Source organism: Heptranchias perlo, chromosome 14 (genome assembly GCF_035084215.1).
Source record: "Heptranchias perlo isolate sHepPer1 chromosome 14, sHepPer1.hap1, whole genome shotgun sequence".
Taxonomy (NCBI): domain Eukaryota; kingdom Metazoa; phylum Chordata; class Chondrichthyes; order Hexanchiformes; family Hexanchidae; genus Heptranchias; species Heptranchias perlo.
Genome location: NC_090338.1, coordinates 6,710,326 through 6,733,550, shown reverse-complemented (window position 1 = coordinate 6,733,550; position 23,225 = coordinate 6,710,326). Strand labels below are relative to the sequence as shown.

General features: G+C 49.5%; 1 protein-coding gene across 1 annotated transcript; it reads right to left on the bottom strand.

The window, feature by feature from the left end:
• Window positions 1-5,090: 5,090 nt before the first annotated feature.
• Window positions 5,091-22,596, bottom strand: gpx3 (glutathione peroxidase 3). Its single transcript, XM_067995992.1, has 5 exons — window positions 22,452-22,596; window positions 12,572-12,728; window positions 8,636-8,753; window positions 6,912-7,011; window positions 5,091-6,742 (listed from the first exon to the last, which is right to left on the bottom strand). The coding sequence occupies exons 1-5, from the start codon at window positions 22,521-22,523 to the stop codon at window positions 6,518-6,520; spliced, it is 672 nt and encodes a 223-aa protein (XP_067852093.1). The 5' UTR covers window positions 22,524-22,596; the 3' UTR covers window positions 5,091-6,517.
• Between the last annotated feature and the right edge of the window lie 629 nt (window positions 22,597-23,225).

The window sequence follows — 23,225 nt, the reverse complement described above, 5'->3', positions numbered from 1 at the left end:
ATATCCTGAGTTAACCTCGGCCGACCTTTTAAAAGTGGCTTGTCCATCTTCACCCTGTGAGGCACCACCTCTCCCTCATCCACCTCCGCCTCTCCACGCTGATTTTGGTTTCCGGAATGTTTCTGTTCCTGTTTCCACCGGAGCAGTACAGACGTGTGCAAGTGTGACGGGCTTCACCCGAGGGGCACTTAAAGATTGTGCTCAGTGTATCGAAGAGTTGACTGGCCTTGCTGCAGAGCCTGACATTTTAATATAATCTTTTTCATGTCTCCTGTATAAACCAGGAAAGAACATGGTGGGAGTGAGTGAGAGAGGGGGGGTGGGAGTGAGTGAGTGAGAGTGAGAGAGGGCGGGCGGGAGAGAGAGAGAGAGAGGGCGGGGCGGGAGTGAGAGAGAGAGAGGGCGGGTGGGAGTGAGAGAGAGGGGGCGGGTGGGAGTGAGAGAGAGCGAGGGCGGGTGGGAGTGAGAGAGAGAGGGCGGGTGGAAGTGAGAGAGAGGGGGCGGGTGGGAGTGAGAGAGAGAGAGGGCGGGTGGGAGTGAGAGAGAGGGGCGGGTGGAGTGAGAGAGAGAGAGGGCGGGTGGAGTGAGAGAGAGAGAGGGCGGGTGGAGTGAGAGAGAGAGAGGGCGGGTGGGAGTGAGAGAGAGAGAGGGCGGGTGGGTGAGAGAGAGAGGGGGCGGGTGGGAGTGAGAGAGAGAGAGGGCGGGTGGAGTGAGAGAGAGAGAGGGCGGGTGGGAGTGAGAGAGAGAGAGGGCGGGGTGGGAGTGAGAGAGAGAGGGCGGGGTGGGAGTGAGAGAGAGAGGGGGCGTGGTGGGAGTGAGAGAGAGAGAGGGCGGGTGGGAGTGAGAGAGAGAGTGTGAGAGAGGGCGGGTGGGAGTGAGAGAGAGAGTGAGAGAGAGAGAGGGCGGGTGGGAGTGAGAGAGAGAGGGGGCGGGGGTGGGAGTGAGAGAGAGAGTGAGAGAGAGAGAGGGCGGGTGGGAGTGAGAGAGAGAGGGGGGGTGGAGTGAGAGAGAGAGGGGGCGGGTGGGAGTGAGAGAGAGAGGGGGCGGGGTGGGAGTGAGAGAGAGAGGGGGCGGGTGGGAGTGAGAGAGAGAGGGGGCGGGTGGGAGTGAGAGAGAGAGGGGGGCGGGTGGGAGTGAGAGAGAGGGAGAGGGTGGGTGGGTGCGAGAGAGAGAGCGAGAGAGAGAGGGTGGGTGTGTGAGAGAGGGTTGGTGTGTGTGAGAGTGTTTCTTTGTGTTTTTCCTCTGAAGGGAAACAGTGGATCAAGCAGCCACGCGAGAGTTTGCTCGCTCTTTGCTCGCTAATGGTTTATTTTTGTCGGGGTGAGGGATAGTGGTGGGGGAATATCGGGACCAGTCTGGACCTGGGCCGTGTAAAGACCAGGAGGAGGCCGGAGATTGTGATCCCTCACCCCTGCGAAATCAACCAGGAGTGCAAACCCAGGAGTGCCAAGAGTGCCTATCGTCCCCCTTCTGCCCTCTTTTCCCCGCACCCCCATCTCTTCCGAGGAAGAGGAGAAAGCTCAGTCAAGGTTCCTGCTCCTGGTTGCTAACCAGAGACCCCTTCAAGAAAGTTTGGGCGTGAGATGGGCTTGACCCTAATATCTATTGTACACGGGCTGTGGGAGGAGATTAAATGGGTGAGTAGAGTCCATGATGGGGGAGAGTGTACATGGGCTGTGGGAGGAGATTAAATGGGTGGGTAGAGTCCCATGATAGGGGAGAGTGTACACGGGCTGTGGGAGGAGATGAAATGGGTGGGGAGAGTCCATGATAGGGGAGAGTGTACACGGGCTGTGGGAGGAGATGAAATGGGTGGGGAGAGTCCATGATAGGGGAGAGTGTACATGGGCTGTGGGAGGAGATTAAATGGGTGGGGAGAGTCCATGAAGGGGAGAGTGTACATGGGCTGTGGGAGGAGATTAAATGGGTGGGGAGAGTCCATGATAGGGGAGAGTGTACACGGGCTGTGGGAGGAGATGAAATGGGTGGGGAGAGTCCATGATAGGGGAGAGTGTACACGGGCTGTGGGAGGAGATGAAATGGGTGGGTAGAGTCCATGATAGGGGAGAGTGTACATGGGCTGTGGGAGGAGATTAAATGGGTGGGGAGAGTCCATGATAGGGGAGAGTGTACATGGGCTGTGGGAGGAGATTAAATGGGTGGGGAGAGTCCATGATAGGGGAGGGTGTACATGGCTGTGGGAGGAGATTAAATGGGTGGGGAGAGTCCATGATAGGGGAGAGTGTACACGGGCTGTGGAAGGAGATTAAATGGGTGGGAGAGTCCATGATAGGGGAGAGTGTACATGGGCTGTGGGGGAGATTAAATGGGTGGGGAGAGTCCATGATAGGGGAGAGTGTACACGGCTGTGGAGGAGATTAAATGGGTTTGTCGAGTCCATGATCGGGTGGTTCTGCTCTGTCGAAGCTGCAGGCTAGATGGGACGAATGGCCTTTACTTGTTCCAGAATCCCGAACCTTCTTTTATTCAGTCCGCTGCATTGACATTTCATGGAGCGTCGATCTCTGGTGAAATTCTCAGTGTTCCAGCTGGCAATCAACAACAACTTCCTTGCAATAGTGCACTTTTTAGGTCTTGATGGCTGCCTGATTCGAGTTGTTGAAAGCCAGAGATACGGAAGGAAGTGTGAACCTTGCAAATGACATTCCCTGGAGTCCGCAAATTCCTGTCAGAAATCCTTCCTGAACTGTCAGTGGGAACGAGGCAAAGTAGCAACAACTGGACTGTTCCCTCAGAGTTTGAAAGCTCCAATTTACACGGATACACCAGCCTCACTTTTTACTGGGGGGGGGGTGGGGGGAGTGTTCTGGAGGGGTGGGAGGGGCAGGAGAGGGGAGAAACCCCCCACGGCGCTCTCGGTATGAGGCCCAGGCTATTTTAGCTCCGGACCTCATTTGAATAACGGGAGGACAGCGTGCCGCCCGAAACCACCAGGCCTGAGGCCAGGGCCGGAGTGAGGAAATCGGGCCAAGAGCCCTTAGGATGCGAGGGAACGGGCCACGGCTTAATCTCAGCGCTAGGGTAAGGGCTTTCTCAGCCCAGAGAGAGGGAGAGGAACAGGCCGGGGGGGCCTGGGGAGGCCCAAGGACTCCTTGTGGGGCCTGGTGGGGGGATGAGCACTCCTCTTGGCCCACGAAGGAGTTCTCACAAAAGCCATTGTACAAAACTTACCGTGGCCTCCTCTGGCCAGTCAGCTCCTCCCTGCCATGGTTCAGGGGTCGGGTCTGACACCGGGCCGGGCCTCCCCCGACTCGACGTCAAGACCCTGTCGTGGGGCTGATGACATCATAGGGCCGTGACAGTCGGCAGGAATGGAGTCACCTCAGGCGGGTAAGTGGACTCGACCGCGCACTATTGTTGCTGGTCGAGGGAGGGTTAAAATCGAGGCCACGGGGTGCGAACCAGACATCCTGATTAATGTTTAATAAACATTGGGCCGAATCTTGCTGGGAAAGTAGAATCATGGAATGATGCAGCACAGAAGGAGGCCATTCGGCCCGTCGTGCCTATGCTGGCTCTTTGAAAGAGCTATCCAATTAGTCCCACTCCCCCCTGCTCTTTCCCCAATAGCCCTACAAATTTTCCTTTTCCAGTATTTATCCAATTCCTTTTGAAAGTTATTATTGAATCTGCTTCCAACACCCTTTCAGGCAGCGCGTTCAGATCATAACAACTCGCTGTGTAAAAACATTCTCCTCATCTCCCCTCTGGTTCTTTTGCCAATTATCTCAAATCTGTGTCTCTTGGTTACCGACCCTCCTGCCACTGGAAACAGTTTCTCCTTATTTACTCTATCAAAACCCCTCATGATTTTGAACATCTCCATTAAATCTCCCCTTAACTTTCTCTGCTCTAAGGAGAACAATCCCAGCTTCTCCAGTCTCTCCACGTAACTGAAGTCCCTCATCCCTGGTACCATTCTAGTAAATCTCCTCTGCACCCTCTCCAAGGCCTTCACATCCTTCTAAAGTGCGGTGCCCAGAATTGGACACAATACTCCAGCTGAGACCCAACCAGTGTTTTATAAAGGTTTAGCATAACTTCCTTGTTTTTGTACTCTGTGCCTCTATTAATAAAGCCCAGGATCCCATATGTTGTTTAACAACTGTTCTCAACTTGTCCTGCCACCTTCAAAGCTTTGTGTACATACAACCCCAGGTCTCTCTGTTCTGCACCACTCTTAAAATTGTACCATTTAGTTTATATTGCCTCTCCTCATTCTTCCTACCAAATGTATCACTTCAGCCTTCTTAAATAAACTTCTAAAATCTTAACTAACTAACTTAAATTTCATCTGCCATGTGTCTGCCTATTTCACCAGTCTGTCTCTGCCCTCCTGGAGTCTGTTACTATCCTCCACATTGTTTACTACATTTCTGAGTTTTGTGTCATCTGCAAACCTTGAAATTATACCCAGGTATAATTATATCCAGGTCATTATCATAGAAAGGTTACAGCACGGAACGAGGACATTCGGCCCATCTCCGGCTCTATGCAAGAGCAATCCAGCTAGTCCCACTCCCCCGCCCTATCCCCGTAGCCCTGGAAATGTTTTCCTTTCAAGTATGTAGAAATATATCTAGTATATATCAAAAAGAGCCGTGGTCCTAGTACTGAAAAATAACCGTTCACCACTACTCTCTGCTTTCTGTCTTTTAGCCAATTACATATCCATGCTGCCACTGTCCCTTTAATCCCATGGGCTTTAATTTTGCTAACAAGTCTATTATGTGGTACTTTATCAAACACCTTTTGAAAGTCCGTATACACAACATCAACCGCACGACCCTCATCAACCCTCTCCGTTACTTCAGCAAAGAACTCAATCAAGTTCGTCAAACACGAAATCCGTGCTGGCGTTCACTGGGTCACGGTTCCTGAATCTGATTGCTAACCAGTGGCCGTCACTCGATAAGTGTGTTTATATCGGGCTTAGTTGGGATGCCCTCCTCAGTTAAATAGCTCACCACCGTGAGGTTTCCCCGGCTAGCTGCTGAAGTGAAGTTACCAAAGCCTGCACCCGTGTGACCAAGCACTTCAAAAGGCAAAGTTTTCCAGGTGACGCAGAGTGTGCGAAAGAGGTTTTATTATTTGTAGGTGTGTGAGAGTGTTCCACGGCTTGTCGATATCCCGGCGGGCAGGAGACGCTATAAAAAGGTGAAGACAGCACTGCTGGGTGCGGGTGACAGGGCAGCCCGAATGCACTGAAGGGCTGGGCCTGTCTCCGCACAGCTTCAGACCAGGCCTGGCAGGGAGTGCCTGCTTTTCGACCTGATCGTCACTCTGCAGTTCTCTTCCCAGCACTCCCCCGGTATATCCCCGAGCTCAGAGCGAAAGTGATGAATTCTAATATATACCGATTTCCTGTGCGTGTAATGATGGTTCGAGTTAGTTAACTGAGAGCTGGGCTGGATTGGCCCCACCCTTCATTGCTCGTTTCTGGCCCACGCCCCATTCTAACTCGGTGGGGGGGAAGGGGAAGGAGGGGACGGTCCTCCTTCTCGAAAGCAGGCGTCTTGAGTGGTAATTTTATCGGCGTGGGTTGGGGGTGTAAAATAGTTAAGGGGATGGAATAGATTAATCCAGAATGTTATTTTAAAATTAAATCATGGGAGTAGGGCAACTAGTTGCAACTAGAGAAAGGTAAATTCAGCACTGATAGCAGGAAGACACACACACTGAGTAACACAAGGAACCCACTCCCCAGGTAACAGCACTGGAAACAGTTAAGCAGTGAGTGGATGCTGCGATCAATGGGTGGACTCTAGGATTATTCTGAATAGGTGAATAAAGACGGGCTGAACGGCCTCCTTCCTCTGCAGTTACTGTTGTCAGTTTGCCATAATCTCCACGCCTACTGGGCGAATTAAATCGGTAACTTATCCGGACTTGCCAATGCAGAACTGATAACAGCTCAGAGAGGTGCTCCTCCAGGGACGAGCCTGTGCTTTGCCTTTTCGATTAAGATCCCCGCTCCTCTGTAGTGTTTAACAAGTCCCTTTAGAGCAGTCGCTGACTGATGTGGATTACAGGAGCCTGGGGAGGGGGGGGGGGGGAAGAGACAGCCTTTCCTTGGACCGTGCCTTTCACGAGCACGATGGGAATCTTAAATGCTGAGGTTTGAAGGCGAGGAATCCGATTGAGAAGAAAAAAAAAATGTAACCGGGCGGGGGGCGGGGGAAAATTGAAAATCAAAAATCGGAGAACAGCGGAAGGGATGTCAGTATCTGAGTGAGGAAGAAAGAAGAATGGTCAACATTTCAGGCAACTAACAGAATCCTGGTCCCTCCTCCACTGATGGGCCGAGTGTGAAATCTCTGGCATTTTCCATCTTTATTTCTTGTTGAGATGCGTGTGTGGGGAGAGATGAAGGGTGGGGGGACTAGGGTGAACGGGGAGGGAGGGAAGGGGTGAAGGAAAGCATAACAGGACCAACCTCAATTAGCTAATCCGAACCATCGCAAGAGCAAACAAATAAAAGCTTTGCAAACACCATCTAGCCGGATTTCTTTGTGGTACGGGCCAGCGTGCTCATGTGACGGATGATGTCCTCCTTGATAGTGGCCACGGGGACTCGAGGGAACCAGCGCTGGACGGGTTTGCCGTTGGGGCCGATGAGAAACTTCTCGAAGTTCCACTTGATGTCGGAGATTTTGAGGGGCTCCCAGAACAGCCTGTTGGTGGGGTTTCCAAACGACTCCCCCACCGGGGGGCAGGCACTCTGCTCAAAGAAACACAAAAAAAGGCAAAGGGTTCACCATTAGAAAGTTAGCGGGCACTCACCAATCTCCCCTCGCCCTGTGACCTCCACCCACCCCCTTCCCCCCCCACTACCGCCCCCTCCGACAGTACCGCACCTGCGAATTAACCAGAGTCCGAGTCCCACTCACCTTCAGGTACCTGAACAGCCCCTGCTCGTTGTAGCCGTTCACATCCCCTTTCTGGAACAGCTGGAAGTTTGGCAAAAACCCTTTGCCGGGCCGGACATACCTGTGGCCAAAGGGGAAAGGATTAGCTGTAGAGGCAATAAAACCCACGCAGAGCCAAAGCAAGGATGGAGGTCGAAGGTGTGACTTGGTCCGATGGGACTCCAGTCACTCCCCGCAACGTTTACAGACCCTCCCACCCCGCCCCGCCCCTCGAAGGTGCTGGCTCACGCTGGGTATGGCTGCTCTCTAGCACCTTTGCCCGAGAGACTCGAGGCAGTAAGGGGGCGGGCAGGCTATTCGACAGTGGGGGGAATCAACACAGCCCAGCTGGTTCCTTGCCTTCACCCCGGGGAGGTTCAGAGGATTCGAGTACAGGAGCAAGGATGTCTTACTGCAGTAATACAGGGCCTTGGTGAGACCACACCTGGAGTATAGAGTAGTTTTGGTCTCCTTATCTAAGGATATACTTGCCATAGAGGGAGTGCAGCGAAGGTTCACCAGACTGATTCCTGGGATTGCAGGACCGTCGTATGAGGAGAGATTGGGTCGACTCGGCCTGAATTCACTCGAGTTTAGAAGAATGAGAGGGATCTCATTGAAAAAATTCTGACAGGGCTAGACAGACTGGATGCAGGGAGGATGTTTCCCCTGGCTGGGGGGTCCAGAACGAGGGGTCACAATCTCAGGATACTGGGTAGGACATTTAGGACTGAGATGAGGAGAAATTCCTTCACTCAGAGGGTGGTGAACCTGTGGAATTCTCTACCACAGAAGGCTGTGGAGGCCAAGTCACTGAATATATTTAAGAGGCTAGATAGATTTCTAGACAGAAGGCATCAAGGGGTATGGGGAGAGAGCGGGAATATGGTATTGAGATGGAGGATCAGCCATGATCATATTGAATGGCGGAGCAGGCTCGAAGGGCCGAATGGCCTACTCCTGCTCCTATTTTCTATGTTTGAATGTCCCCTTGATAGTAACCAGGGAACGGGAGCCCAGGCCCCTCCCTACCGTAAGAGCACGGAGGCCAATTGACGTGTCCCTACCACTGAGTCCAGGGAACTCGGGGCAGACCATTAACATGGGCCCACACCGGGGGCCGCCTTTTCCCGAGTGAGCCATCGGGAGCCCTTCCTCAGAGCTTCTGGGAGGAAGGTATGTTGGTGAAACCTGCCCCATCTTTTTGTGTAAAACCAGGTCTCTGCATCACCGCAGCAGGCCAGGGGTCAATAGTGGGGATCACTTAATAATCTAGTTTAATTTTGGGATCAGGGAGTAGTTATACAGAACTTTCCCTCAGTAGATTAAATGGGTGGGGGGGTAGAGTCCACGATAGGGTAGAGTGTACATGGGCTGTGGAAGGGATGCCAGGGTCAGACATGTCGCCTCGTGTTGCTTTGACACAAACGATGGTGAGCTACGAGAGATGATATATTCCCACCATTTTGCACTTCATCACGCCATCTATATATGGGCGGCTTGTGGACCCAGTGCCCCCACCATGCTGGTGGTTCTGATGGGACACCCCACCACCGCTGACAATGGAGCCCACCGAGCGGCCGGTTCCTTGGTGGGTGTTTTCTCCCCCCCCCCCCCCCCCCCCGAGGTCAATGGGTCCCGCCAGTCCCATGGATGTTGCCTGACTTACTAGGGGATCGGGACACCGAGGACCGCCTCCTACTTACTTCAACAAGGAGATGATCTCCTCGTCCGCCGCCGGTTCCTGCAAGCCAAACTGGTTGGACGGGAATGCGAGGATGGTGAAGCCGTAGGGACTCAGCTCCTCGTGTAGTGCATTCAATTCTAGGAGAGGAAAAAAAAACCAAATGCTTTCATTCCAAGAACATTTCAGCACAAGATTTTTTTTTTGGAAATGTTAAAAATTCCGTTTTTCCCCCCCCACTCCAATTCTCTCACTGATCCCAACTCTGGTGGAGTTCTTTCTAATCTGTTCTCAGGATGTGGGCGGCACTGGCCAGGCCCAAATCCCTGGTTACATAGAATGTGCAGCACAGAAACAGGCCATTCGGCCCAACTGGTCTATGCTGGTGTTTATGCTCCACACGAGCCTCCTCCCTCCCTAATCTCACCCTATCAGCATATCCTTCTATTCCTTTCTCCCTCATGTGTTTATCGAGCTTCCCCTTAATGTATCTACACTATTCACCTCAACTACTCCTTGTGGTAGTGAGTTCCACATTCTCACCACTGAGTAAAGAAGTTTCTCCTGAATTCCCTATTGATTTATTAGTGACTATTTTACATTTATGACCTCTAGTTCTGGTCTCCCCCACAAGTGGAAACATCTTCTCCATCGAACCCCTTCATAATTTTAAAGGCCTCTATCAGGTCACCTCTCAGCCTTCTCTTTTCTAGAGAAAAGAGCCCCAGCCTGTTCAGTCTTTCCTGATCGTTTATAACCTCAGTTTTGGCATCATCCTTGTAAAATCTTAATGCCCCGAGGGTATCGAGAGTCAACCACATGGTATGGGACTGGAGTCACGTATTGTTCCAGACTGGGTAGAGATGCAGGTGCCTTTCCCGGAAGGACATTGATGAGCCAGTTGGGATGTTACAACCATCTGGTAGCTTTCAGAGTCATTTTATCCTGGTGCCCGCCCACCAACTGCCAAATCCTCACAACTTGCCATGCTGGGATTTCAGCTAACTTATGGGAATGACAGGCAGGAAAAGACCAACTGGTCCATCAAGCCTGCCCCACCCTCACAATGCCTGGACACTTCCTGCTCCCATCTTGCAGCGTATAATCTCCTGGTAGAGGCAAATAAAAGGAAAAAACGCAGGGCCACTAAGGGGGGGGGGGGGAGAAAACACTGGATAATTCCTTTGACCCCCTCAGACGATCAAAACTACTGCTGGAGGGGTGGGGGTAGGAAGTGTCCAGTTATGGTGATCTAGGCTGCATGTGAGTCAGTCAGGCTTAAATGGACCAGTTGGTCTTTCCCAGCCCATTATCTGTATTGATAAAATAGACAAGAAAGCATGATACAAACATCAGTGGGGCAGGAAAGGTCACCTTGTGTTCAGTTAAACCAGCACCAGAGGCTCACATCACTTGGCACAAGGATTCTCATTGGTGGGGAGAGGGGGGTCCAGCCCAGACTGGTGGATTGGAAATTCCTTCTATGTGAAATGAGTTGTGCGGTCTCAACCAATTCCCAGTGGGCATGGCGGGGGGGGGGGGGGGGGGGAGAGGGAAAGAGGGAGGGGGCATAGTCTTGCCCCCACCCCCCCATACCACACCATTTGGCAACTTCAGTCAGAGAGGCTATGTTGTGATTGGTGTGGAGAATGAAAGAAAGACTTGCATTTATATAGTGCCTTTCACAACCTCAGGAAGTCCCAAAGTGCTTTATAACCAATGAAGTACTTTGTGGAAGTGTGGTCACTGTTGTAATGTAGGGAAAGTGACAGCCAATTTGCACACAGCAAGATCCCACAAACAAAAATGAAACAAATGACCAGATAATCTGTTTTCAGTGATGTTATCTGAGGGATAAATATTGGCCCCAGGACAGCAGGTAGATCTCCCCTGCCCTTCTTCGAAACAGCGGCCATGAGATCTTTTACATCCACCTAAGGGGGCAGAAGGGGCCTCAGTTTAACATCTCATCCAAAAGACGGCACCTCTGAGTGCAGCACACTCAGTACTGGCACTGGGAGTGTCAGCCTGGATTTTGTGCTCAAGTCTCTGGGGTGAGTCTCGAACCCACGACCTTCTGACTCTGATGAGAGCTGCTGCCCACTGAACCGTGGCCGAAAGTCACAGCGGAGGTTGGGACTGATGTAATGAAAGTCTCCTCCAGCTCTTGGCTGTAAGGGTCCTGCGTAAAACGAGTTTGAGTCCAGTCTCTACCCAGCTCAGTGTTCCGGGACCCCCACAACCACAGCACAAAGCCATCCCCAAAAGGGCACGAGATTGTCTCAGTCAGTCAGAGAAGCCACAGGTTTGCTGGTGTGGGAAAGGGAAAAAAAGACACACTGGCACAATAGGGGGCAGAGTAGGAGGAGCTTTACTCTGCATCTAACCTGCCTTAAAATCATGTCTTCACAGCACCGTGGGAGAACCTTCACCACACGGACTGCAGCGGTTCAAGAAGGCGGCTCACCGCCACCTTCTCAAGGACAGCTGGCAATGAACAATGAATGCCAGCCCTGCCAGCAACGCCCACATCCCGAGAAAACAAAATTGTGCTTCAGTGATGGTGCTGAGCTCCCCGGATTGCCCTGTGCTGATCACAGCAAGGGGAGATAAAAAAGGAGCATTTTCTGTTTTTATTTCAGATTTCTCAGCATCTGCAGAATTTTGCTTTTGTTTTAGTGTTTAATTCACTGCCATTTCTCTTCCAGAAATGCCCCACCTTGAAAAAGCTCTGCTCTTCTTTCTGACAGGGATTTCTGTTTGTTTTTACCTTGTTCACCTTCATTACTTTGTTTCCCCCCTTCTCGCATTCGATATAAACCATTAAAGCTCCAAAATCCTCCAGTTCTGGTGAAAAGCCACCGACCTGAAACAGTTTTGTGGAGAGGCTGGAGAAACTGGGGTTGTTCCCGTTGGAGCAAAGAAGGTTAAGGGGAGATTTGATAGAGGTGTTCAAAATCATGAAGAGTTTTGATAGAGCGGATAAGGAGAAACTGTTTCCAGTGGCAGAATGGTCGGTAACCAGAGGACACAGATTTAAGGTAATTGGCAAAAGAGAGGATGAGAATTTTTTTAACGCAGCGAGTTGTGATGATCTGGAATGCGCTGCCTGAAAGGGCGGTGGAAGTAGATTCAGTAGTAACTTTCAAAAATGAACTGGATAAAGACTTGAAAAGGAAAAAATTTGCAGGGATTTGGGAGTGGGACCAATTGGATAGCTCTTTCAAAGAGCCGGCAGAGTCATGATGGGCCGAATGGCCTCCTCCTGCGCTGTATTATTCTATGATCTGCGGTATTTGGCTTGAGTCTCGCTCTTGCCTCGTTGCAAGAACTGTCGATCAGCATTGTACTGTACTTATTGTGTATCATCGATCCTCACTTAAAGTACTGTGCACAGTTCTGGTCTCCATATCACAAAACCGATAGAGGCACTGGAGAAGGTGCAGAAAAGGTTTACAAGGATGGTACCAGAACTGAAAGGGTACAACTATCAAGGGAGGCTGAGGCTCTATTCTCTAGAAAAAAAAAAGGCCGAGAGGTGACCTGATAGAGGTCTTTAAAATTATGAAGGGGCTCGATAGGGTAGATGTAGAGAAGATGTTTCCACTTGTGGGGGAGACCAACACTAGGGGGCCAGAAATATAAGATCGTCACTAATAAATCCAATAGGGAATTCTGGAGAAACTTCTTTACCCAGAGAGTGATGGGAATGTGGAACTTGCTACCACAAGGAGTAGTTGAGGTGAATAGCATAGATACATTTAAGGGGAAGCTAGATAAACACATGAGGGAGAAAGGAATGGAAGGATATGCTGATAGGGTGAGATGAAGTAGGGAGGGAGGAGGCTCGTGTGGAGCATAAATGCTGGCATAGACCAGGTGGGCCGAATGGCCCGTTTCTGTGCTATACATTCTATGCAACCTCACCACGGAGCAGGGACTTGTGATGCCTCCTTACCTAAATATTGGGACGTCAGCTGTCAGAACGTTGCTACGTTGAGGACCAGGACGGTTTTTCCGGTGTATTCCTTAAAGGAAACATAGCGTCTCCCGTCTATAGTAGTTGCTCCGTAATCATAGATGGAGCCGGGTGCTGAGAAGTTACAGTGAGAGACCTGGAAGAGAGAAAGGAGAATGAGGGGTTTGCTATTTATTCACTTGTTATTGCAACATTCTCTTCTCTCCTGACAGCACTGATTCTGACCGACCGAAAGCAGGGCGGGGCAGGTTCTCCCTGGTGTCCTGGGTCAATATTTATCCCTCAACCAACATCACTAAAAAAAGATTATCTGGTCATTAAGTCATTGCTATTTGTGGGATCTTGCGGTGTGCAAATTGGTTGTCAGGTTTCCTCCATTACAACAGTGACTACACTTCAAAAGTACTTCATTGGCTGTAAAGCACTTAGGGACATTCAGAAGTGGTAGAAGGCAGTAAATGAATGGAAGTTCTTTCTTTTAAATCAGTGAATTCAGATTTCCCATATTCTGAAGGCCATCCGATCAGTCACTGTTCTCAAACTACATGGTGGGCATTGATGGTGTAAATCAGAATCATTACAGCACAGAAGGAGGCCATTCGGCCCATCGAGTCAGTGTTGACTCTTTGTAAGAACAATCCAGTTAGTCCCATTCCCCCCGCTCTTTCCCCATAGCCCTGCAATTTTTTTCCCTACAAATATTTATCCAATTCCTTTTTGAAAGCCACGATTGAATCTGCTTCCACCACTTCTCAGGCAGCACATTCCAGATCATAACCACTCGCAGCGTAAAAAAGTTTCTCCTCACATCGCCTTTGGTTCTTTTGCCAATTACCTTCAATCTGTGTCCTCTGGTTCTCGACCCTTTCGCCAATGGGAACAGTTTTTCTTTATTTACTTTATCTAAATCCTTCATGATTTTGAAGACTTATCAAATCTCCTCTCGACCTTCTCTGCTGTAAGGAGAACAACCCCAGCGTCTCCAGTCTATCCCCGTAACTGAAGTCCCTCATCCCTGGAACCATTCTAGTAAATCTCCCCTGCACCCTCTCTAAAGCCTTCACATCCTTCCTAAAGTGCGGTGCCCAGAATTGGACACAATACTCCAGTTGTGGCCAAACCAGTGTTTTATAAAGGTTCAACATAACTTCCTTGCTTTTGTACTCTGCTTCTATTTATAAAGCCCAGGATCCTGTATGCTTGTTTAACTGCTTTCTCAACCTGCCCTTCCACCTTCAAAAGATTTGTGTACATATACCCCCAGGTCTCTGTTACTGCACCTGCTTTAGAATTGTACCATTTAGTTTATATTGCCTCTCCTCGTTCTTCTTGCCAAAATGTATTACTTTGCACTTCTCTGCATTAAATTTCATCTGCCATGTGTGTCTGCCCATTCCACCAGCCTGTCTATATCCTCTTGAAGTCTATCACTATCCTCCTCACTGTTTACTACCCTTCCAAGTTTTGTGTCATCTGCAAATTTTGAAATTGCGCCCTGTACACCCAAGTCCAAGTCATTAATATATATCAAGAAAAGCAGTGGTCCCAGTACCGACCCCTGGGGAACACCACTGTACACCCCCCAACAGTTTGAAAAACAACTATTCACCACTACTCTGTTTCCTGTCACTTAGCCAGTTTTGTATCCATGCAGTCACTGCCCCTTTTATTCTATGGGCTTCAATTTTGCTGACAAGTCTATTATGTGGCACTTTATCAAACACCTATGCTATGAAGAGAGACTGGGAAGATTGGGTTTGTTTTCCTTGGAGCAGAGGAGGCTGAGGGGGGACATGATTGAGGTGTACAAAATTATGAGGGGCACAGATAGGATGGATACTAAGGAGCTTTTTCCCTTCGTTGAGGGTTCTATAACAAGGGGACATAGATTCAAGGTAAAAGGCGGGAGGTTTAGAGGGGATTTGAGAAAGAACTTTTTCACCCAGAGGGTGGTTGGAGTCTGGAACTCACTGCCTGAAAGGGTTGTGGAGGCAGGAACCCTCAACATTCAAGAAGCATTTGGATGAGCACTTGAAATGCCATAGCATACAAGGCTACGGACCAAATGCTGGAATATGGGATTAGAGTAGACAGGGCTGATGGCCGGCGCGGACACGATGGGCCGAAGGGCCTCTATCCGTGCTGTATAACTCTATAACTCTATGACCTTTTGAAAGTCCATATACACCACATCAACCACATTGCCCTCAACCCTCTGTTACCCCATCAAAAAATTCAGTTAAGTTACTTAAACACAATTTGCCTTTAACTAATCCATGCTGGCTTTTCTTTATTAATCCATACTTGTCCAAGTGACTATTAATTTTGTCCTGGATTATCGTTTCTAAAAGTTTCCCCACCATTGAGGTTAAACTGACTGGCCTGTAGTTGCTGGGTTTATCCTTACACCCTTTTTTGAACAAGGATGTAACATTTGCAATTCTCCAGTTCTCTGGCACCACCCCCGTATCTACAGATGTTTGGAAGATTATGACCAGCACCTCTGCAATTTCCACCCTTACTTCCCTCAGCAACCTAGGATGCATCCCATCCAGACCTGGTGACTTATCTACTTTAAGTACAGCCAGCCTTTCTAACACCTCCTCTATCAATTTTTAATCCATCCAGTATCTCAACTACCTCCTCTTTTACTGTGACTTTGGCAGCATCTTCTTCCTTGGTAAAGACAGATGCAAAGTACTCATTTAGTACCTCGGCCATGCCCTCTGCCTCCATGAGTAGATCTCCTTTTTGGTCCCTAATCGGCCCCATCCCTCCTCTTTACCCGTTTATTATTTATATGCCTGTAGAAGACTTTTGGAGAAGAGGGAGAGAGAGAAAGCAAGGGGAGAGAGAGGAGAGAGAGAGAGAAAGCAAGGGGAGAGAGAGGAGAGAGAGAGAGAGAAAGCAAGGGGAGAGAGAAGAGGGAGAGAGAGAAAGCAAGGGGAGAGAGAGAGGAGAGAGAGAGAAAGCAAGGGGAGAGAGAGAGGAGAGAGAGAGAAAGCAAGGGGAGAGAGAGAGGAGAGAGAGAGAAAGCAAGGGGAGAGAGAGAGGAGAGAGAGAGAAAGCAAGGGGAGAGAGAGGAGAGAGAGAGAGAGAGAGAGACGCACTGAGCTTGCCTAACATGCTGGGCTTGTTTGCTCACTGACGATAATATGAATTGATCGTTAAACAGTTGGCATAAACTGGAACCCAGGATGTTTTCCTTTTGTTTGTTTGGTCACTGATTCGAGAAGTCTTTTTTTTTTATTTCCCCACAGCCATGTCTGGCGCAGGTTAGAAACAGAAGGGCCCTACGTGGCAGAATGTAATTCAGCAGCGCGTATATATAACCTTCCCACTCAAGTCTTGTCTGGTTGCCTAGCAACCGGGCTGTCTTATGAAGCAATGGCCTAGTTACTGCTGGTAGAATGCCTTCCCTCTGCTTATTTATCATAGAAACTAGATCAGGATGGCCTGCTTATGCCGAGTGCAACCATCAAGAACATTCTTGTGCATGAAAAATCCCAAAACATGCCACAACGGAGGGTCGTCAATTGTGGTTGGCCGTGTTCAGAGAGGTTTCATCACCTGACCTCCCGCCTTCAATGTCCGCCCCTCTGCCCCACCTCCCCCCTCCCCCCCCCGCTCCGCCCCCCCCATCCCCAGGCTCGACCGTCCCCACTCCGGGCCCCTGTCCACCCCACTCTGCCCCCCACCCCCCGCTCTCCTTCCCCACACTCCGCTCCGGCCCCTCTGCTCTGCCCCCTATCCGCCTCGCCCACTCCACTCCACGCCCCCCCCCCCCCCGCTCTGTCCCCCACATACTCCGCTCCCCTCCACACCCCCTGATCACTGCCCCCCCTCCACTCTGCACCACCCTTCTGCTCCGCCTTTCCCCCCCACCCCGCTCTCCACCCCCCCCCCACGCACTCCTGCCATTGGTCACCTGATACGTCCAACCCTCATGGCGCTCCCCCTATTCCCCCGCCATCTCAAAAGCGAGTCTCGTCAGGGGAAGAATTTACAGGGCAAGAGCGGGGAGGGGTCAAGTGGGACTAATTGAATAGCTTCGTTAAAGAGCGGACACAGGCTCTCGTAGTCTAACTAGTGTGTGGGAGGGTGGGGTGGGGATTGTTTTCTGCAAGTTTATCTATTTCGGAAGCTTTTCAAACTAATCTTTTCCCCCTAATTTTCTCCCCTCAGGGTTTTGGGCTTTTTGCCAACGGCTTGGACCCAGAGTTCTGGAACCCAGTCCGTTGCGCATCGCATGGGCCTCATACAAAACCTGGTCCTTATCCCCACATCCAGCGTAAGTGTGTTGCCCAGCGAGGAATGGGAACCATGGCTGGATATTTCCTCCTCTCCTCCCCTCCCCCTCTCTCCCTCCCTCCCTCCGAAGTCCACGGTGCCAAGATTAATCGTAGCTCCCCATGGCTGATGTCTACACGCTCAGTACAGGCTCCGGAGTGGACCAGGTTGCACAATTCAGCCACTCTTTGGTTAAGCTCACCATCGGGGGAGCGTGGCTCTATCAAAATTCCAAACCAATCACAGTTAGAATCGTAGCATCGCATGGCACAGAAGGAGGCCATTCGGCCCATCGAGCCTGTGCTGGCTCGTTGGGAGAGCTATCCAATTAGTCCCACTCCATGCTTTTTCCCCATAGCCCTGCAAATTTTTTCCTTTTCAAATATTTATCTAATTCCCCTTAGAAAGTTACTATTGAATCTGCTTCCACCGCCCTGTCAGGCAGCGCATTCCAGATCATAACTTCTCGCTGCGTTAAAAAAAGTCTCCTCATTTCCCCTCTGGCTCTTTTGCCAATTATCTTGAATCTGTGTCCTCTGGTTACAGACCCTCCCACCAGTGGACACAGATTCTCCTTATTTACTCTTATCAAAACCCTTCAGATGCTCGAAATTTGAAACAAGAATGTGTGAAGCCCTCAGCGGGTCTGTCATTATCTGTAGAGTGAAGAGACAAAGTAATGTTTCACATTTCCCAATTGGTTCGTATTCCCGTGAGTTTAGGAGGTTGGGGGAGGTGATCTAATTGAGGTGTTTTAAAATGATTAATGGATTTGATGGGTGGAGACAGAGAAACTATTTCCTCTGGTGGGGGGAGTCCAGAACAAGGAGGGCATAACCTTAAAATTGGAGCTCGGCCGTTCAGGGGTGATGTCAGGAAGCACTTCTTCACACAAAGGGGAGTGGAAATCTGGAACTCTCTCCCCCAAAATGTTGTGGGTCAATTGAAATTCTTAAGACAGGTCGATAGATTTTTGTTAAGTACGGGATACAGATACGGAGAGAAGGCGGGTAGATGGAGTGGAGGTAGAGATTAGCCATGATTTAATTGAATGGCGGAGCAGGCTCGAGGGGCTGAATGAGCTAAATAGAAAAAAGAACTTGCATTTATATAGCACCTTTCACCACCTTGGGATGTCCCAAAGCACTTTACAGCCAATTAAGTCCTTTTTGGAATGTAGCCATGGTTACAGCAGCCAATTTGCACACGGCAATATCCCACAAACAGTAGTGAGATAAGTAACCAGATAATCTGTTTTAGTGATGTTGGTTGAGGGATAAATTTGGCCCAGGACACCAGGGAGAACTCTGCTGCTCTTCTTCAAAATAGTGGCCGTGGGATCTTTTACATCCGCTAGAGGGCAGGCGGGGACCTCGGTTTAACGTCTCATCCGAAAGACGGCACCTCAGACAGTGCCGCACTGGGAGTGTGTCAGCCTGCATTATGGGCTCAATTTTCTGGGGTGGGAATTGAACCCACAACCTTCTGATTCAGAGCCTTGCCACTGAGCCACAGCTGACACAATCAATTCTACATTCTACAGCCACCTCTGAATTCTAGACAGTGGGTAGGACACAGTTTCCCCTTTGACTGCCCTGTAGTCCAAAGTACCATCCGTAACCGTGGCTAGGTTCCAATCTCTGCATTGCTTTACAACTGCTGTCCAGAGTTCCATTGTCTGGAGATCTGGGCTGTCAGTTTTAAAATCAAAGACCCTGGGCTTTGAGCAAGTTGGAAATTTATGAAACATAAACACGACACTAAAGGGTATGATTTTCTGAAGGGTGCCTCACCTCCCGGGCACACGCAGCACATGTTTTTTCCAAACTTTTGGCTCCGTGAGGTTTGGAATTGGTCCTAAAAAAACTGCCAACAGTTCTGCTGTCAGAACCACAGATTATGTAAATCTACCCTGGAGCTGATCGGCAGGCACTGGTCTCCTAGGAGCCCAACTCTGAGCAATCAGGAAGCTCGACACCATCCAGGTCAAAGCAACCCACTTGATTGGCACCCCATCCACCACCCTGACCATTCACTCTCTTCTCCACCACCGGCGCACCGTGGCTGCAGTGTGTACCATCCACAGGATGCACTGCAGCAACTCGCCAAGGCTTCTTCGACAACACCTCCCAAACCCGCGACCTCTACCACCTAGAAGGACAAGAGCAGCAGGCACATGGGAACAACACCACTTGCACGTTCCCCTCCAAGGAACACCATCCCGACTTGGAAATATATCGCCGTTCCTTCATCGTCGCTGGGTCAAAATCCAGGAACTCCCTTCCTAACAGCACTGTGGGAGAACCGTCACCACACGGACTGCAGCGGTTCAAGGCGGCTCACCACCACCTTCTCTAAGGGCAATAAATGCTGGCCTTGCCAGTGATGCCCACATCCCATGAACGAATAAAAAAACAAAATGTAAAAAGGCCAGTTAGAAGAACTACAAAGAAAGAATTTGCATTTATTTAGCGCCTTTATATCCTCCGGACATCCCAAAGAACCTCACAGCCAATGAAGTACTTTTGAAGTGAAGTCACTGTTGCAATGTAGCAAAATGTGGCAGCCAATTTGCGCACAGCAAGATCCCACAAACAGCAATGACAATGACCAGATAATCTGTTTTAGTGATGTTGGTTTGAGGGATAACTATTGGCCAGGGCATCGGAGAGAACTCCCCTGCTCTTCTTCAAAATAGTGCCATGGGATCTTTTGCATCCACCTGAGAGCAGATAGGGCCTCAGTTCACTAGATTGATTCCTGGGATGAGAGGGTTGTCCTATGAGGAGAGATTGAGTAGAATGGGCCTATATTCTCTGGAGTTTAGAATAATAAGAGGTGATCTCATTGAAACATAAGATTCTAAGAGGGCTTGACAGGGTAGATGCTGAGAAGCTGTTTCCCCTGGCTGGAGAGTCTAGAACTAGGGGTCAGATTCTCAGATAAGGGATTGGCCATTTAGGACTGAGATGAGGAGAAATTTCTTCACTCCAGAGGGTTGTTAATCTTTAGAATTTTCTACCCCAGAGAGCTGTGGATGCTGAGTCATTGAATATATTCAAGACTGAGATTGATAGATTTTTGGTCGCTAAGGGAATCAAGGGAAATGGGGATCGGGCGGGAAAGCGGAGTTGAGGTCGAAGATCAGCCATGATCATATTGATTGGCGGAGCAGGCTCGAGGGGCCGTGTGGCCTACTCCTGCTCCTATTTCTTATGTTTTTAAACCTCTAATCCGAAAGGCGGCACCTCCGACAGTGCAGCACTCCCTCAGTACTGCCAGTCTCTGGAGGTGAACTTGAACCCACAACCTTCTGACTCAGGGGGCAAGAGTGCTACCCACTGAGCCAAGGCTCAAGAAGATAGTGAGAGGGCTTAAGAGAACCTACCAACCAAACAGCTGCAAAGCAGAGAGGACTGTTGATGAAATGATAGGCCTTGCCACAGTGGTAGATTCCCACCTTTGAGTTGGAAGGTTATGGGTTTTGAATCCCATTCCAGACCATGGAGACAAGAGCTCTGGTCCCTGAATACTGATACTCTGTAGACGTAGAGAAGATGTTTCCACTTGTGGGGGAGTCCAAAGCTAGGGGGCCACACATATACAATAGTGACTAATAAATCCAATAAGGAATTCAGGAGAAACTTCTTTACCCAGAGAGTGGTGAGAATGTGGAACTCGCTCCCACAAGGTGAATAGCATAGATACATTTAAGGGGAAGCTCGATAAACACATGAGGGAGAAAGGAATAGAAGAATATGCTGATAGGGTGAGATGAAGAGGGGAGGGAGGAGGCTCGTGTGGAGCATAAACACCGGCATAGACCAGTTGGGCTGTAAATTCTATTTAATTGTTGTTGGATAATTTCCTTCCTCACCCTTTTAACAGATTTGAAAAGCTAGAATCAGATGTCTGATGACTAACTTCATTCATTGTTACAAAATATTAATCTTATAACCCCCCGTACAGAGCAATACACATCAGCTTCGCATCTAACCCTCAGGATTTGGTGAAGAACCTGAAAATGGCTTCTCCACACCTGTTCACACTGTGTAAAGTCTTGAAGATGGCCCAAAAGTCTCCAACCGAAGTAAAATGTGGCATCTCTTTTTTAATACCATTTGCTTTCATGGTCTGCATCTGCTGGCTGCAACGTTATCCGATGTTTTACAACTCCCAGTTCTTTGAACAGATTGCTAAATAGGGATGAGGGGGGTCTCATGTCTTCAGGCCACGCTGTTGCTTCAGCTCATTGCCAGTCCCGAGCCATAGCTTCTTGTTGCACAAAACCCTTGATGTATGCTGTATAGCAACCTACTGCCTTTTATATTGCAACTGTCTCCTCTCTCACTATCCCCTGCTGTGATCAAAAGCCTGTTTTAAAAGCCTATGTGTTTTAATCCTGACAAACTATTAAACTCAATATTATCCACCTAGTTTATTTAATTAATAATCTATGTGTCTATCCATACAGTCCAATGTCATGGCCCCTAAAACTCAATCCTCTCCAATGTTATCAGCGTCACGGAGGGGAAAGACAGGATTTGCAAGAACGCAGTTTGAGCCAGCTCTGTCTATTTTATTGTTCTGGCTTTGTTAGAGTTAAAAGTAATGTAAAAACATGTCTATATTCTGGGAGTGGTAGGTGAGCCAGCAAAACACTCGTGAACATACGTGTTTATAATGTGCCCTGTCCTCAGCTCTGGGTGAGAGAGAGACCCAGAGAGGTACAACAATGGAATGAAAATCAGATGGGTTCTACAGCAGGTGATGGGGTAGAAAATCTACCCCATGGTATTTCACACAGCGATACTGACGGATCGGCACCCGCTACTCCCACAATTAAATTGCTTCATGGAATTTTGATTGACATCCCAGTCACCACACACCCTCTCATTACCTGGCACCAGTTGGTAAGTGTTTAACTGAGCCAGGCAGATCCCAGGTTTGATCTCCCTCTGCACCACCCCCCAGTCTGTGCTGTTCACTGATCTCAGCCCATGCACTGCCAGAACCTCTACAGGGGAAGGGGAAAGGCAGAGAGACAAAAAAAAAAGTAATCAGCCAGGGCTCTCGCTCCCATTCCCTCTCCAGCAACTCCATGCCCATGTGAGGCTCAAGCTATCATGCCCACCACAGCCAAATAGCCAACCAACCTGCACCATTGAGATGAAGAATGGCCATTTGGAGCAGGGCAGGGGGTGGTGGGGGGAGTTGGGGGCTCATGATGCTTGTGGAACCATGTTCAGCCTTCAGAAGGCAGCAGGGGTGGGGTGGGGGGAAGATACTGAGCAAGGGTGGGGGCATGGAGCTCACTGATGATATTCTGTAATTAATTTGAAGTATGGACACATATTCCTAGTGAATCCAGAACAAAATCAATAACCTTAGGGTGTAACCTGACAAATGTCATAATACTTAATATTAATACAACATACAAAAACCCAGATGGAAAAAATCTACAATTGAAATGGTGGATAAAGGATTTTAAGCAACCTATGAATTATTTTCAGCTTGCATGAAAGATAAACAAGCTCTCTTTTCAGCCAATAGTTAAAATCTCTCTTACCTGCCCAGCTCCTGACTGGATCCATCCCTGCAGGAGTGACAGCAGGAGCCAGTATTTGTAGCACCCCTCCATCACACACAGACCACTGGCCTGTCCCAGTCACTAGTCTGGATTCAGTCACTCAGGATATCCAGGGCCTCAATCAAACATCGTCCTATTTAAACACAGAGCAAAGGAGGCAGGGCTAAACTGACCAATCACGAGCAAGAAGGACAAACATAGGCTCCATTGATGTAACCCTTTCAATGCAGAATTGTAAGGTCATTGCGTAGAATGTTCAACAAGTGCTTTTCAAATCATCCTGTAAATACTGACACACTCCCGGGGACCCCCTGTAAATACTGACACACTCCCGGGGACCCCCTGTAAATACTGACACACTCCCGGGGACCCCCTGTAAATACTGACACACTCCCGGGGACCCCATGTAAATACTGACACACTCCCGGGGACCCCCTGTAAATACTGATACATTCCCGGGGACCCCCTGTAAATACTGACACACTCCCGGGGACCCCATGTAAATACTGACACACTCCCGGGGACCCCCTGCAAATATTGATACGCTCCCGGGGACCCCCTGTAAATACTGACACACTCCTGGGGTCCCCCTGTAAATACTGACACACTCCTGGGGTCCCCCTGTAAATACTGACACACTCCTGGGGTCCCCCTGTAAATACTGACACACTCCTGGGGTCCCCCTGTAAATACTGACTCACTCCCGGGGTCCCCCTGTAAATACTGACACACTCCCGGGGACCCCCTGTAAAT